The 13,794-nt window shown below is 45.9% G+C and overlaps 1 protein-coding gene across 2 annotated transcripts in view; it reads left to right on the plus strand.

Annotated features, from left to right (window-relative positions):
• Window positions 1-13,794, plus strand: part of LOC119464356 (F-box only protein 11) — a 35,940-nt gene that overhangs the window by 7,843 nt on the left and 14,303 nt on the right. For both annotated transcript variants that reach the window (XM_049656182.1, XM_037725294.2), the window contains exons 3-11: window positions 368-586; window positions 2,787-3,097; window positions 3,840-4,124; window positions 4,656-4,874; window positions 5,905-6,312; window positions 8,383-8,720; window positions 9,507-9,946; window positions 10,919-11,027; window positions 13,014-13,112. In XM_049656182.1, the coding sequence (XP_049512139.1) occupies window positions 368-586; window positions 2,787-3,097; window positions 3,840-4,124; window positions 4,656-4,874; window positions 5,905-6,312; window positions 8,383-8,720; window positions 9,507-9,946; window positions 10,919-11,027; window positions 13,014-13,112 (2,428 nt within the window). The remainder of the gene's footprint in view (window positions 1-367; window positions 587-2,786; window positions 3,098-3,839; window positions 4,125-4,655; window positions 4,875-5,904; window positions 6,313-8,382; window positions 8,721-9,506; window positions 9,947-10,918; window positions 11,028-13,013; window positions 13,113-13,794) is intronic.

The raw sequence follows: 13,794 nt of genomic DNA on the forward strand, positions 1-13,794 counted from the left end.
AAGTCTTTTTAAGGCAGTATACCGAAGAGTTTGGCTGTATTGTGGCATCGCGGAAAGGCGAGCATCATGCATTTTGCACTGTTTGCAATTGGGACGTCAGCATCTTGCACGGCGGTAGAACCGATTTGGCTACGCACATTTTGTCAAAGAAAAGGTATGCACCCGTGTGGCAATGTGCTGGACGTCATAAAACGGGAAAGTGAAAATGGCCCCAAAAGCGATCAACAAATACAACCTTTTGTTCTCGCCGGTGTGTAGTTCTGAAGCCTGGCTCTAAAGTGTTTTCAAGCAGTAGCTCGTTTGCTGCTCTAGAGTTGACCCAGCCCGCACTGTGGCGTGAGGTGATTGTTGTGTGTTTGTGTTGCAGCGGCTAGCGTGGAGCAGACGCTGGTGAGCGTGCTGGGTGGTGTGTGCACGGTGGGGGGGGGACCTCAGGGCAGCACCGGTGGGGGCGGCCACCAGCCCCCCTACGACCTGCGGCGCAAGCTGCCCCACGACGGAGCGCCCCCGTGCCCGCTGCCGCGCAAGCGCCAGCGTCGCACCCCGTCTTCCTCCCAGGGTGCCTCCTCCTCCTCCTCATCTGAAGGTAAGAATGCACACGCTACAACATAGCAGACCTTGTTGTTGGGCCATTTGGTACTTTGACGGGCCATTGGTTTGCCAGTGGGAGTAAATGCAGACAAGAACATGGCGTTTCTTGGTGTCTGTTTTTGTTCTTGATTTACAGACATTCTTTGCAATGGCTAAGCCACGTAACAACCTAGGTTCCACTTGTGCCAAAACTCTCCAATACATCAGGGTTCTACTGGTACTTGAAAACACTTAAATATTAAATGAGACAAGGGATCTCGGAAGTTGGCCAACAATGTGTGATCAAGGGAAGCCTCTGCTTGAAGCCATTGTCTTGACCAGAAGGGGTATTTTGCAGGAGTCCACCTAGTGGACTGTCCATTTCGGCTGTCGCTGATTGGCTGTAGCTGCACGAGTGAGAAGGAGACTGGCTGAGGGCACCTGTCTCCTCCTCCCTCGTGCAGCTGGAGCCAATCAGCGGCAGCCGAAATGGAAAAGTCCACTAGGTGGACATTTACAGGATACCTCCCCTGGTGACATATCCTTAGTAAAGGTGAGTCTCCTTGTTGAAAGTTGGCTGCAAGCTGAGGCCTCCCTTTGTTGGCCTGCAATCGATTTTCTTGAATAATGGTGTTATCTTAGAGGCCTTGAAAATTTTCAAGTGCTTAGAGGAAATCTTGAATATAGTACTTGCTTGCCCGCCTCTTTCGTGTCCAATCTGTTGGACATTTTGTAGCAGTGAATTTCATAGCAACTCACCCAGCTGTGGACATTTATTTGGACATTTGGCTGCAAGGTTAGTGCAAATCTTAAGTCAACAAATCCAACCTGGTTAGCATGAACTTAGCGGAATTTTGCGCAATTAATTTTATCCACTAAGCCTTTCTCGTGTATTTTGTGTTCGTGAGAAAAATCATTTGCTCGACATTCAAGACAACATTTTCAAGCTGTTGCAAACACTGACCTTGTGACAGTGTTGCGTATTGCTTTTCTTGCTTTTTCATTCTTTAGCTAGGTTGCATCAACACTGCCACCTTATTGAAGTGCTGGTAAAACAAAAGCTTCACCTTATTCGAATTTCTTTGTTCCCAGCTTATTTCTAGCTGTAAATAACGTTTTGAACGAGAGTTGCCATGTCGTGTGTAGGATCTTTCTTCACAAGAGATACTTATCAAGAGATATCACAATACGCTGGGTGTTGGCTCTCCTTTCTTGCCTGTGCTGCATGTTTTGTCCCTCATAACGTCCTGCCCAGATATAGACCAGCCATCCCCGTATTCATGCGCTCTCTTTCTATGAGTGCTCTTTGTTTGGTACTAGGGTGATGAGAAAGTGCAACTGGGTAACCGGGAGCAACCCTGACTGCATTTACTAGCAGACCTTTAATTAAGGTGCATTCACAACAGCGTGTACTCCATCCAATACAGCTAATTACATTGACTGTATTCCTTTATTGAAATATATGGCACAATAGCTTCTGTGTGTAAAAAGAAAAAGAGAAAATAAACGTTCACTTCACATATGGCTGTCAACGCCAGTCAAACATGCAAATTCCCTCAAGGAGATTAGCGTGAAGGGAGTTATCATGTGGAGCAAACTGGCCTTTAAACCTGTGATGTTTTATGATGTGGTCCTATGGATTGCGAAGAGTGTCATAAGAACGACTACCCTAAAAACCTTGTTAAATCTTGTTTAATACATTTGTTTGTACGACTGGTACTTTCTGTCGGATTGCATGCACAATTGTATGATACATCTCCTGTTTTACCAACATACTACTTGTATATTTTTTCTTTAGTATTGCTTGCTAAGTATAAAATGGAGTGCATTGCCAGCAGCCTTGGGGAAATTGCTGAGGAGATATTGGTGGGCTAGTTGGATGGCCACTCATTGTTCTAAAAGCAGTGGACTTGGGGACACATGTACAAACACAAAAGCAGACAAACGCACGTGCTCAACTGCAACAAAAGATTTATTTCTTTGCAAGAAGCATTTATGTCCATGCTTCCACTGTATTCCAGCATGAACACAAATGCTTCTCGCACAGCAATAAACCTTCAGTTGCAGTTCAGCGTTCACGTTTGTCTACTTTTGTGTTTGTTCCCAAGTGCGCTGCTGTTAGAACAGTATTGGAGAATTTCTTGCCTCGTAATTTTGGCGCTGCCAAACCGAAGAGTACGAGTACGCTCACGCTGGCGGCTTCCGTTGTGGTGCAGATGGTAGCAGTGCGGCACACTACCTCCTGCTCGAGGTGCCAGATGAGGTGCTGCTCACCATCTTCTCGTACCTGCTGGAGCAGGATCTGTGCCGGGTGGCACAGGTGTGCCGGCGCTTCCACGCCATCTCCAATGACACGGAGCTCTGGAAGACCCTGTACCAAAATGTGTTTGAGTATGACCTGCCCCTCTTCCACCCAGCACCGTGCAAGTTTGAGTTTGTAGCCCCTGAGGAGGCCGACTGTCCCAACCCCTGGAAGGAGAGCTTCCGACAGCTCTACCGCGGCATCCACGTGCGGCCGCACTTCCAGGTGAGCTTCTCCCTCGTGGCATTTGTACTTTGTTTGCCTGGGGCTGGCTGGTTTCTTGCGAGACTAAAGGCAAACTACATGACAGAAACCCATACAGTAAAAGGAAATGAAACAGTTAGAACAAGTTCATATTTTCAGCTTGCAAATGAAATAGGTACAGTTATTCAAAGCACCTAATGTATTGGTGCTTGATGCAGCGGATCAGTCCAAATAGAAATTATGTGAGACTGCATTGAGCAACACTGGCACCAGGGAAGCATAGCACTATCTTCAAGGTCTATGGGGTCTTGTGCCTTTCATTGACATATTGCCATCTAACGGTGAGCAACAGGAGGTCTCTTGTTGAATCGTGTTGGTAGTGTTCCAAGTAACATTGGCAGAAGCCAATAACTTGATGATAGCTGGTGATTGTGTTGAATAATGGTCGGAGGTAACAGATGCTCAACATGAATGAACAAAACATGTGACGCGTTCAGTCTTCCATGTGGAGTACCTTGCAGCAACTAATAAGATTCAGATTTATTGAGACTACATATTTAAATTAATGTTGCGTGCAGGGGGAAGGCCTAATTGAAAAGTGTGAACAAAGGTTAGTCTGTGGGCGCCGAAGCATGTCTTCTCTTCCTCCGGCTCAGCATCCTTTTCTGCCTTTTACTGACCTTAGTGGAGCCTGTGTTACTTTTACTTCCTGGTAACCTGCGGTCTTGCTTGACCACTAATAATCTGGCTTCCTTCTACGCAGGCGCAGTACGACGGCCAGCCGCAGAGGTATCGCGGCCGGTCGCTGAGCTACTTTGATACCATAGAGACGGCATTCAACTTCTGCGAGGATGTCGATCGGCCCGTTATCTTCGTACACGCGGGCACGTACAAGGGGGAGTTTCTCATCGTCGACACCGGTGTGGCGCTAATCGGGGCAGCGCCTGGCAATGTTGCTGAGCATGTCATCCTCGAGCGTGACTCGGACTCGACGGTCACCTTCGTGGAGGGTGCCCGTGGAGCCTACCTTGGATACCTGACGCTCAAGGTGAGCGGTGGCTGTAGTGCCCAGATTTCAGGGTCTGAATTTTCAGAGCTATCGTTGGGGAAAAAAACAAACATTTCCTGAAAAGCTAGAGAGAGCAGAAAAAGAGGCTGGCTCGTTAAAACCATAGTGGAGACTGTGATGCCCTTTGTAACATGTTGCCATATGTTGTGCCAGGAACTTCGGTAGCTCGTGCTCTTCCTGAAATAGTCTCTCTCTTCCTTATAGCATTCTTGCAGAAATGTAAGAACGCTTCACCTCACCTTGATTGTTCTGTGTTTGGTTTCTTAGTGTTTTATTTGCCAATATTGTAACACGACATAACCACATCAGGTCACGAAATTGAAAGGCCACCCTGTGGTGGGACAAAACCTGCTTGTCTATTCCATTCGTTAGATTTGTGCTCTCGATGGCACGAACTTATATTGTGACCATGTTTCCATGCCTGCCTTTCTGCACCATCCACGTATTGCGAAGTTATGTCGCTTTTATTGTTGGGAGGAAGTTCTCACACTGCTCTATTGTCTGCTTCAGTTCACGCCTGACATTACGTCATCAGTGCCGCACCACAAGCATTACTGCCTGGAGATCAACGAGAACTGCTCGCCAACGGTGGACCATTGCATCATCCGGAGCACGTCGGTGGTCGGGGCAGCCGTGTGCGTCAGCGGGACTGGTGCCGAGCCCTGCCTGCGCAGCTGCGACATCTCCGACTGCGAGAACGTGGGGCTGTACATAACCGACTATGCCCAGGTGAGCTCGTTCTTCCATAGTGCAGATCACAAGCGAGATTGGACAGCAGGGGAAAGTGAAAATACCAACCATGCAATCGGTTATCTCGGGGCACTGCTAACATTATCAGAAGGTGCTAGGTTGGCACTTGATGTATGCTTGATGAATTCACATTCTTGTGTGTTTGTATGCATCCTTTATTTGCATAATCTTTCATCACTCTCTCCCCCTCATCCCTTTTCTCCTTTCCTATATGGTAGACTTCAGTTAATTTGACTCCGGTTAATTCGATTATTCGATCCTGACAGAAGGTCCCAGCCCTCATGCCCATGCATTTCTAAGGGCCCAAACATCTGTTTTTTATATCTCAAAATTGACCTTAGCTGGATAATTGAAACTTTGCCACAATACAGCTGTTTTATGCAGTGAAACTTGCGCAAGTTATTGCGGTGAAGCATACCAAGAATTGAAAGAGGCCACTGTCACGTGACATACTACACGTTCCTTGATTATACATGCATGCACGTGCTATATTCGGTCACAGTGCGAGCACCTATACGCCTAATAAGCATACTGGCAGCCATTCAGAGCTGTTTCTGACGTTGCTGTGGCAATTTGAGCCCTCGTTTCGTCCGTCTTGCGTGTCTCGTATATGAGACCGTTAATGGGGCCTAGTACACATTCCTTAATTATACGTGCATGCTGTGCACTGAGAAATGGAGAAAGACCGTTTGTGTTTTTGGGAAAGCTAGTTTTTAGGGAAGGCGGTAAGATGAAAAGAACTCCAAAAGTTGAGGGGACGTTTAACGTTTAAAGCGAACGAAAGAGCAGAGGTCTCTCTAAAACTCTGAATGCCTGCCATTAAACTTATTAGGCGCCTCGGTGATCATACTTGAAAATTTCCCTTTGGAAGTCCCGTTGAACCGCAAAGGCATACAGGTATCATAGGCAAAGCTTTGATCATAATTGCTTCCTTGTTGTGCAAGCGAGGTGATTAGTCTAGGCTGATCAGTAAAATGTATGATCTGACATACTTGTGCACTTGGCGCAGGGCATCTATGAGGAGAACGAGATCAGCCGCAACGCCCTGGCAGGCGTGTGGGTCAAGAACCATGCCAACCCCATCATGCGGCGCAATCACATTCATCATGGTCGCGATGTTGGCGTGTTCACCTTTGACAATGGCCTCGGCTACTTTGAGGCCAACGACATCCACAACAACCGCATTGCGGGCTTTGAGGTGAAGGCAGGTGCCAACCCGACGGTGGTACGCTGCGAGATCCACCACGGCCAGACCGGGGGCATTTACGTGCACGAAAGCGGACGGGGTCAGTTCATGGAGAACAAGATCCACTCCAACAACTTTGCCGGCGTCTGGATCACGTCGCACTCCAACCCCACCATCCGCCGCAACGATATCTACAATGGCCACCAGGGTGGCGTCTACATTTTTGGCGAGGTGAGTCTTCGTGTGAGATTAATGTATTCAACTGTGCATGTCACTGCATGATTGAAACTGAAAGCAGTGAGCCAATGGAACATAAAGCATACAACGCCCTGCCCTACGTGCAAATTTTTACGATTTTATCATAGTGCCAGGTTTAAGAGTTCGTTTACGACTCTCTAATTGACACCAATGATTTTACTATTTTTCGCCTGGTTGCTTTCTTCATTGTGCCCGCTTTCACTTGTATTCGGTACGATGTTGGCAATGTCATCCTCGTTTTCGAGCTCTCTCGTGGTCGCGACACCATCATCCGCACTCACAAACACGTCGACCGTTTATCCGTAAATGGCTTCTGGAAATCCTGACAGCTCGCTCCAAACTTTGGCAACATCGGCAATGAGCGAGAAAAGCAGCGAGACAACTTGCACGATGAGAGCATAAGAGCCTCTAATTGGCTGTCTGAGCAAGCGCTGTGGGCGGGCCAGGATAATTTTTTGCAGGGGGGTGTCAACGGCTTGCCCGACGTGGCACAGTCACGGTAGAGGGAGCGGGTGTATAGAGCTGCCCATGTGCCGCCAGGCTGAACTACTTCGGGGTGTACCGGCAGGTGTTCTCAGCCTCCGCGAGGGAAAGCCAACTTCTGGAGCCACTTTTGTGCCACTTGACATTCGATATAGCGGGAGTTGCTGCTATTTTTGTTCAATGTAACGAAATTTTTGCTATATATTCTCATTGTAACTATACGGTCTATACCCTGTTCAGAAATTCTTCGATATACAGGGTAATTTACATCAAGCGGGATTGACTGTACTGTTTCAGAGTGAAATTTTTTTTTATCGACTCACTTGGACTTACCTGCAGCTGTGCCACCCTCTGATAGAACAAATTTATAATAGCAACCAAAATTTTGCTTTACGTAAATATTTCATCAAAAAACTTCATGACGTTTCTGTTTGTCTTGGTGCAGATCTTTTAGTTTGACAGTAAAAGCATATTGTCTCTGAATAGCATTAATGCAGAAAAGTGTAAATTTTTTAATAAGCAGTCACCATCTTGAATACTAGAACAATTTAGTATTCTCTGATAAATTTTAATATTTATTGTGTACAAATGCAGCGTTTTTCAAGTTTTAATGTTCAGGTCTGCAACCTAAATGCCAGGGTCCAAAAATATGCATGTTTGTTGCTACTTTGTTTTTACTACTGTGCACAGGTGTTCTGAATATGAGCCAGATGACCAGTTTTGGCTAAATGACCTGGTATTAAAATAGTACATTAAGATATCTGACTAGTTTAAATTAAAGGTGCAAATGCTTTGGGAGATGGCTGAACTTGTTATTCAGAACCTCGTCGGAAACTGTTGTCACTTCTGCCATGTGAGATGTTGTCAATAATTTTTCCTTGGCCTGGCAGAAGTTTCAGGTTGGATTTGTGCCATTGGGACCTGAGCGAAGGAAGTCTGCTCCAGTGGTCGAACACTGCTGCATGGAACACTGCATGGTGTTGCTCGATTTTATGCGGCAAATGAACGAGCATTGATGCAGTAGCCACGCATGTGGTAAGGTGTGCTGTGCATGGAAGCACTGTGGCAGCAGAGAGGTTTCAGCTTTCGCTTTCCTCGAAGGCATCCCAGGTGTTTTTTTTAGTGTAAAGTCACCAGGGAGCAAGATACATTTATCAGCTCAAACTGGATGGTGTCGCAGACCCACAAGAGGCAGTTATGTGCTGCTTTGCATGTTGGTATTGTCTGGTACCTGAAAAGCAACCATCACACAGTTGCCATGCCATCCAAGAAAGCTTGTGTTCCAAGCCCTTTAATGTCCTATTTTTTTGCTTCTTCCTTTCCTCATGAGTTTCTGCATGATAATCAATCGCTTGCACACAGTGGTGGCAATGAGAAGTTAGTGCTTGCCTCAGTTGTTTCTTCAAGTTAATGAGCTTGTTTCTTCAAGTTAATCAAGTTAATGAACTTGATTCAGACTTTGCCTTGAAAATAAGCTCTGCTTGTTTCTCAGCTAGACCACTGTCTTTATGAATGGCCAGGGCAGCGGGTGTCAATGTGCTTTCAACTGCCCTCTCACAGGGTCGGGGTCTGATCGAGCACAACAACATCCACGGCAACGCCCTGGCGGGCATTCAGATACGGACAAGCAGTGACCCCATTGTGCGCTACAACAAGATCCATCACGGCCAGCATGGGGGCATCTATGTGCACGAAAAGGGTCAGGGCCTCATCGAGGAGAACGAGGTGTACGCCAACACACTGGCGGGCGTCTGGATCACGACAGGCAGCACGCCTGTGCTGCGGCGGAACCGTATCCACTCGGGCAAGCAAGTGGGCGTCTACTTCTACGACAACGGCCACGGCCGCCTTGAGGAGAATGACATCTTCAACCACCTTTACTCGGGCGTCCAAATCAGGTGCGTCTGCCCTTTCTTCATGGCAGTTTTCGCAACCACGTGGTTTTGTATCTTTGCAGACAGTAGGATATTCTGTTGTTTCAGTAATACGACATGTGGAACTTTCAAGTCAACTTTTTCATACAACAAAGAATTTTCGCCATCTGTGAGATAATAAACGTCTAGTTTAGAGCTGGCATTTGCTAGTGAACATTCACTTCCTGAGCCCACCAAGATATGCCTAATGCATTAAAAAAAAAAAAAAAAAAAGTTCTGCCTCAAGGTGTGGGTGAACTGCCGTAGGCAAGTTTTGACTCGCAACGTTCTTCACCAAGATGTCATGTTGTACTAGTCGGTTTATAGTTGCTTGCAAGTGGTGTTAAAATATTCACAGCACAGAGAAAGTTGTACTGTCACAGGATGCACTAACGAGACTTTTTGATGTGCCCTGCGGTTCTCTCGTCTTTGGCTTGCATGTTCTCTGGTTCAGAGAAAATAAGAACAGACTATACCTTGCTTAACTCCCTTCCGTGCCATGGGGAAACTGGGTTTGTCCATGCTTTTCTGGTACGTTTAACCTTCACTTTTGCAATTAATGATTGACATTTGTTATAAAAAAGCGCTTAAAGTGTTCTCTACATCGTTATGTGGGAAATGTTTTTGAGTACAGTAATAAAATTAGGTCAGTTTTAGTCAGAATTTAGGTTAATATTACAACACACTGAAGGGTTTTAACTTGCTGCTGACACGATCAGCTAATGCTGGGAAGACCCATGAGACTGATTCCATCTCTTCTCGATTCTGCAGAACGGGCAGCAACCCAATCATCCGTCGCAACAAGATATGGGGTGGCCAGAACGGCGGTGTGCTGGTCTACAATGGTGGTCTCGGCGTGCTAGAACAGAATGAAATATTTGACAATGCCATGGCTGGTGTCTGGATCAAGACAGACAGCAACCCTACCTTGCGGCGCAACAAGATCTACGATGGCCGCGATGGTGGCGTCTGCATCTTTAACGGCGGCAAGGGCGTGCTCGAAGAAAATGACATCTTCCGCAACGCACAGGCCGGCGTGCTCATATCGACCCAGAGTCACCCTGTATTGCGACGGAACCGGATCTTCGATGGCCTGGCCGCAGGTGTCGAGATCACCAACAATGCCACCGCTACGCTCGAGTTCAACCAGATCTTCAACAACCGGTTTGGAGGCCTTTGCCTGGCAAGTGGCGTCCAGCCGATTCTGAAAGGTGTGTTGCCTTGTCTTGTAGTCCACTCACGCTGATACAGAGCTGGGAGGCTTACTGGCAGGCTTGGTAAGACAGAAGCGGTGCAAACACGACATTCCTACACCAGCTTCCTATAATGTCATGGATTTTGACAGTGTGAACTTGCTTTTAGCTAAACGTTTATTGGTAAAGGAGGACTACATTTCATTCTAAAGAAACAAAAGACTGAGCCGGGCAAGTGTTCAGAGCTATTCTTATGCAAAAAAATTCAAAATATGGGAAAACTATTAAACAGCATCAATGGCTTACCAGTTATGGAGGTTTGTAACTGCAAACGTTTCATGTGCAGTTACAGTTGCCATTTCTCAAGTGTGACATGAGTTCATTTGTAATTTAGCTGCATCATTCAAAGCATTATTTAAAGAACAATGCAACAGGCAATTACTAGTGTTGCTTTGCATAAAGGCACCTGGTTAAATGCAGAATTAGAAGATTGTTGGCACACTAAATTGCCCCTAGGTGGTCAATGTTAATCCAGGGCCTTTCATAACATGTGCCGTGGCCAATGTGGGACTTCGTGTCATAAAACCTTATTGCTTATTATTAAATATTGGTACTTACTGATCATTCTAGCAGTGCTCGGTCTGTAGACATGGTTCACTAGTATTAAATGTTTCTTTACAAGCATGCTGATTTTCTAGCATAGATTGATGCAAGAGCTGTGCTTTTTGAAATAAATTAGTTGGACTAGTTGCTATTGTGACCGCTTGTAGGATGCAAATGTGAATGCTTCCGATTTCAGTACATGCTTCAGTGTACATATCATATTGCCTTACTGCAGTGGCCAACTTATGCAATTTTATGTCTGGTTTATTCAAGTGAAGCTGAAATTGATGGAAGAACAACTGATCATGCATGCTTCAAAGCTTCAAGTGCAATGTTTGATTCCTTCTAGGAGTGCAATCTGAGTGCTTGCATTTATTTTGGATGCAGGGAACCGCATCTTTGACAACCACAATGCAGTTGAGAAGGCTGTCACCAGTGGCCAGTGCCTGTACAAGATCTCCAGCTACACCAGTTTTCCCATGCACGACTTTTACCGGTGAGTGTGGGGTCTTTACCATCTGCAGCCTGGTCCCCTATCACATTGCATCTGCTCAGTCAAAAGCTTTAGCCAATCTGTATGCTCGTACAGTAACGTCCTTCAGGTTAAAGGGGGTCCTGAACCGCCCTCCAGGCTTGGTGAAAAAACACAGTTCACGGGTAGCATACGCTGTTGTGAACATCTCGGTGAAGTATAGCAGTCGTGCGCTACACGTGGAGCACATAAGCGGAATGCGAAGTCACCTTTCTCTTAAACACACTCCTTTAACGCGATAGCATTTAGGACCCTGTATCGCAGGAAATCCGGCGTCGACAACTGGCGTGTGATCGCAGGTGGCGGAGAAAATCATCCAACCACATCGATCGCGCAGGCCCTCCACATGGTGCAAGGTTTTGGTGAACAAAATTGAATTTCTCACAGTGAAATCCGTCAGAAAAATGGTAAAGTACGACTTTACCATTCGGCGTCGGATTGTAATTTGAATGTACGAGAAAACCTAATTCTGCTACGAGGAAACTCGAAACACAATCCCCTTTTCCAGCATTTCTACCAGACCTGCGCACGTCGGGGCAATAGCAAACAATTAATAAAATAACAAAAGAAAGGTGCTAGAGTCTTCACATTTTAATATAAGACCACTTATATTGCCCCTGGAAAAACATCTTTCCAGCACTGCATGTCAGTTTAAAAGTGAAGCTGACTTTAAGGGGATTGGTGTAAGCTTGGTCTTTGTAAGCTGGCTTTCCCACGTTCAGTGTTGCAGTGAATGAAGCGGCCTTATAAACTTGCAAGCATTCGCTATGTAAATTAACAAGCATGGTGTCAGCGCGCACGGGCAAACATGAACACATCATACTTGATGACTGCGGACACTCGCTGTTAAAACGTTGGCATAAGGAAGTGCGGCAGCAACAGCGAGATAAGTGACCTTTGTGCTGTGTATCGCAAACTGAGCGGCGAGAACGTAGCACGCACAAAGGTATAAGCTGCCGTCGCTCTGCTAGACTTAGCCCCTGACGCAGATTGCTTTCAAGATAAGGGGCGCACGGCTGCATAATGCCGCCCACCTCAAACGCGGGAGATTGTGTTGCGATCGTCGGCGCCGACAGCAAAAATGCAGCTGAAGTGTCCATATAATTGCTGGGTGTTCTATAATCTTGCAAATATTGCCCAATGATTCAGCGGTGTGTGTTGATGTTTTTTCTGCATCTTTTTCATTCGACCCGCCGGATAAATTGGTCGAATTTGTCGGTCCCAGCAAGGTCGAATTAATGGAAGTTGACTGTATATTTGGAGGAAATATGCAGCAGTATTTAACAATTGCCCTTTCTTATTTTCTTGTCTTCAAAATTGGGAAGTAAATTGGGCTTCTGGTGACGCGTTTGGGTAGAGTAAAGGCGGAGTGTCGTAGGTCGCCCTGGCAACAAATATGCTATCGGCACGGCTGCTATGCAGGCCTGGCAACATCCAGTGTGTGGCACTATTGTTGCGCTGGAGCCTCCTCACCGGCAGCTCAATTGTTCGTATCATTCACTTCGGCGCAAAAAGCGGTTTGCGACATTCAAAATTTACCACGTTGTAAGCTAATGGAATTGGTCTGGGACTATTGAAAAATTCGTATCAAGCGTGATCGTATCGCCGATATTCTGCTCTAGTATAATTGAAAATAGTTCCCCATTGGTGTCAATTGCACCATACCTACCTCTTTGTACACTTATTGGCATATAGTGTTGTCATTGAACACAAGCTGTCATCTTTTGAGAGCCCACTGCTAGTGACATGCAGTGTGGATTGCTTTCCCATCATGTCTTCACGGCATTTGTGTGGCTTTCTGCCTCCTAACAATGCAGTACGCCCGTAGTATTCCTGGTTTGCCTCCCCGTGCTGAGAACAGATATGTGCTAGCTGTTGTTGGTTTCCATAGTGTAGAGTAGCTAAGGCTCCTAGATCCTTCCTGACACTGTCAATCCCACGCTGTTGCAGCTGCAAGACGTGCAACACAACTGACCGCAACGCCATTTGTGTCAACTGCATCAAGACGTGTCACTCGGGTCATGAAGTGGAGTTCATACGGCACGACAGGTGAGCTATCTGCGCCATGCATTTGTCTTATCGTGTTACACGGCATAGCAGATGTACAATAGTGAAACTTAGTTGTTGAGGTGTGTTCATTTGAGTGGCTCCATGCAAGGTTCCTACAAGTTCAGCCAAGATTGAATCGCACACACAAAAAAAGAAAAAGGTGCTGCATGTTGAGCAGAGACCAGTTTTTACTTTTTAAACTGATTTCCTGATAGTCTTGTATCATGACACACAGCTATATCATCGAAACAATAGCCACTGTATTCAGTAGTCACTGTAAGTAGCATGCACTGTGGCAGCTGGAGTGCTACACTCCAATCATGCCTGATAAGTTTTATTGTTGCATTAATCGAAATGCTAATACCCAAACTGACTATGCTCCAGGGGTTTAGTAATGTTTTGGGAGTGTATGTGTACACATTTGTGACTTTTCACAATTAAATGTGACATTTGTTTGTTTTCTTGATTTTCTCGGAATACTAATTTTGCACACCCAGCAAGATATTTACTGTGATATATCAGTAGCTATCACAGATAGAATATTAATTCTTTTTGCAGCATGAAGCTAGATGTTTGGAGCACCCAACATAGGAAGGAAGCAGTTTTTAAGTTTCTTTGGTTAAAGTTTTTTTAATTTGTCTTTTGTGTGACTAATGCATGGCCATGTTGAAAACAATGGAGT

This window comes from Dermacentor silvarum, chromosome 9 (genome assembly GCF_013339745.2).
Source record: "Dermacentor silvarum isolate Dsil-2018 chromosome 9, BIME_Dsil_1.4, whole genome shotgun sequence".
Classification (NCBI taxonomy): Eukaryota; Metazoa; Arthropoda; class Arachnida; order Ixodida; family Ixodidae; genus Dermacentor; species Dermacentor silvarum.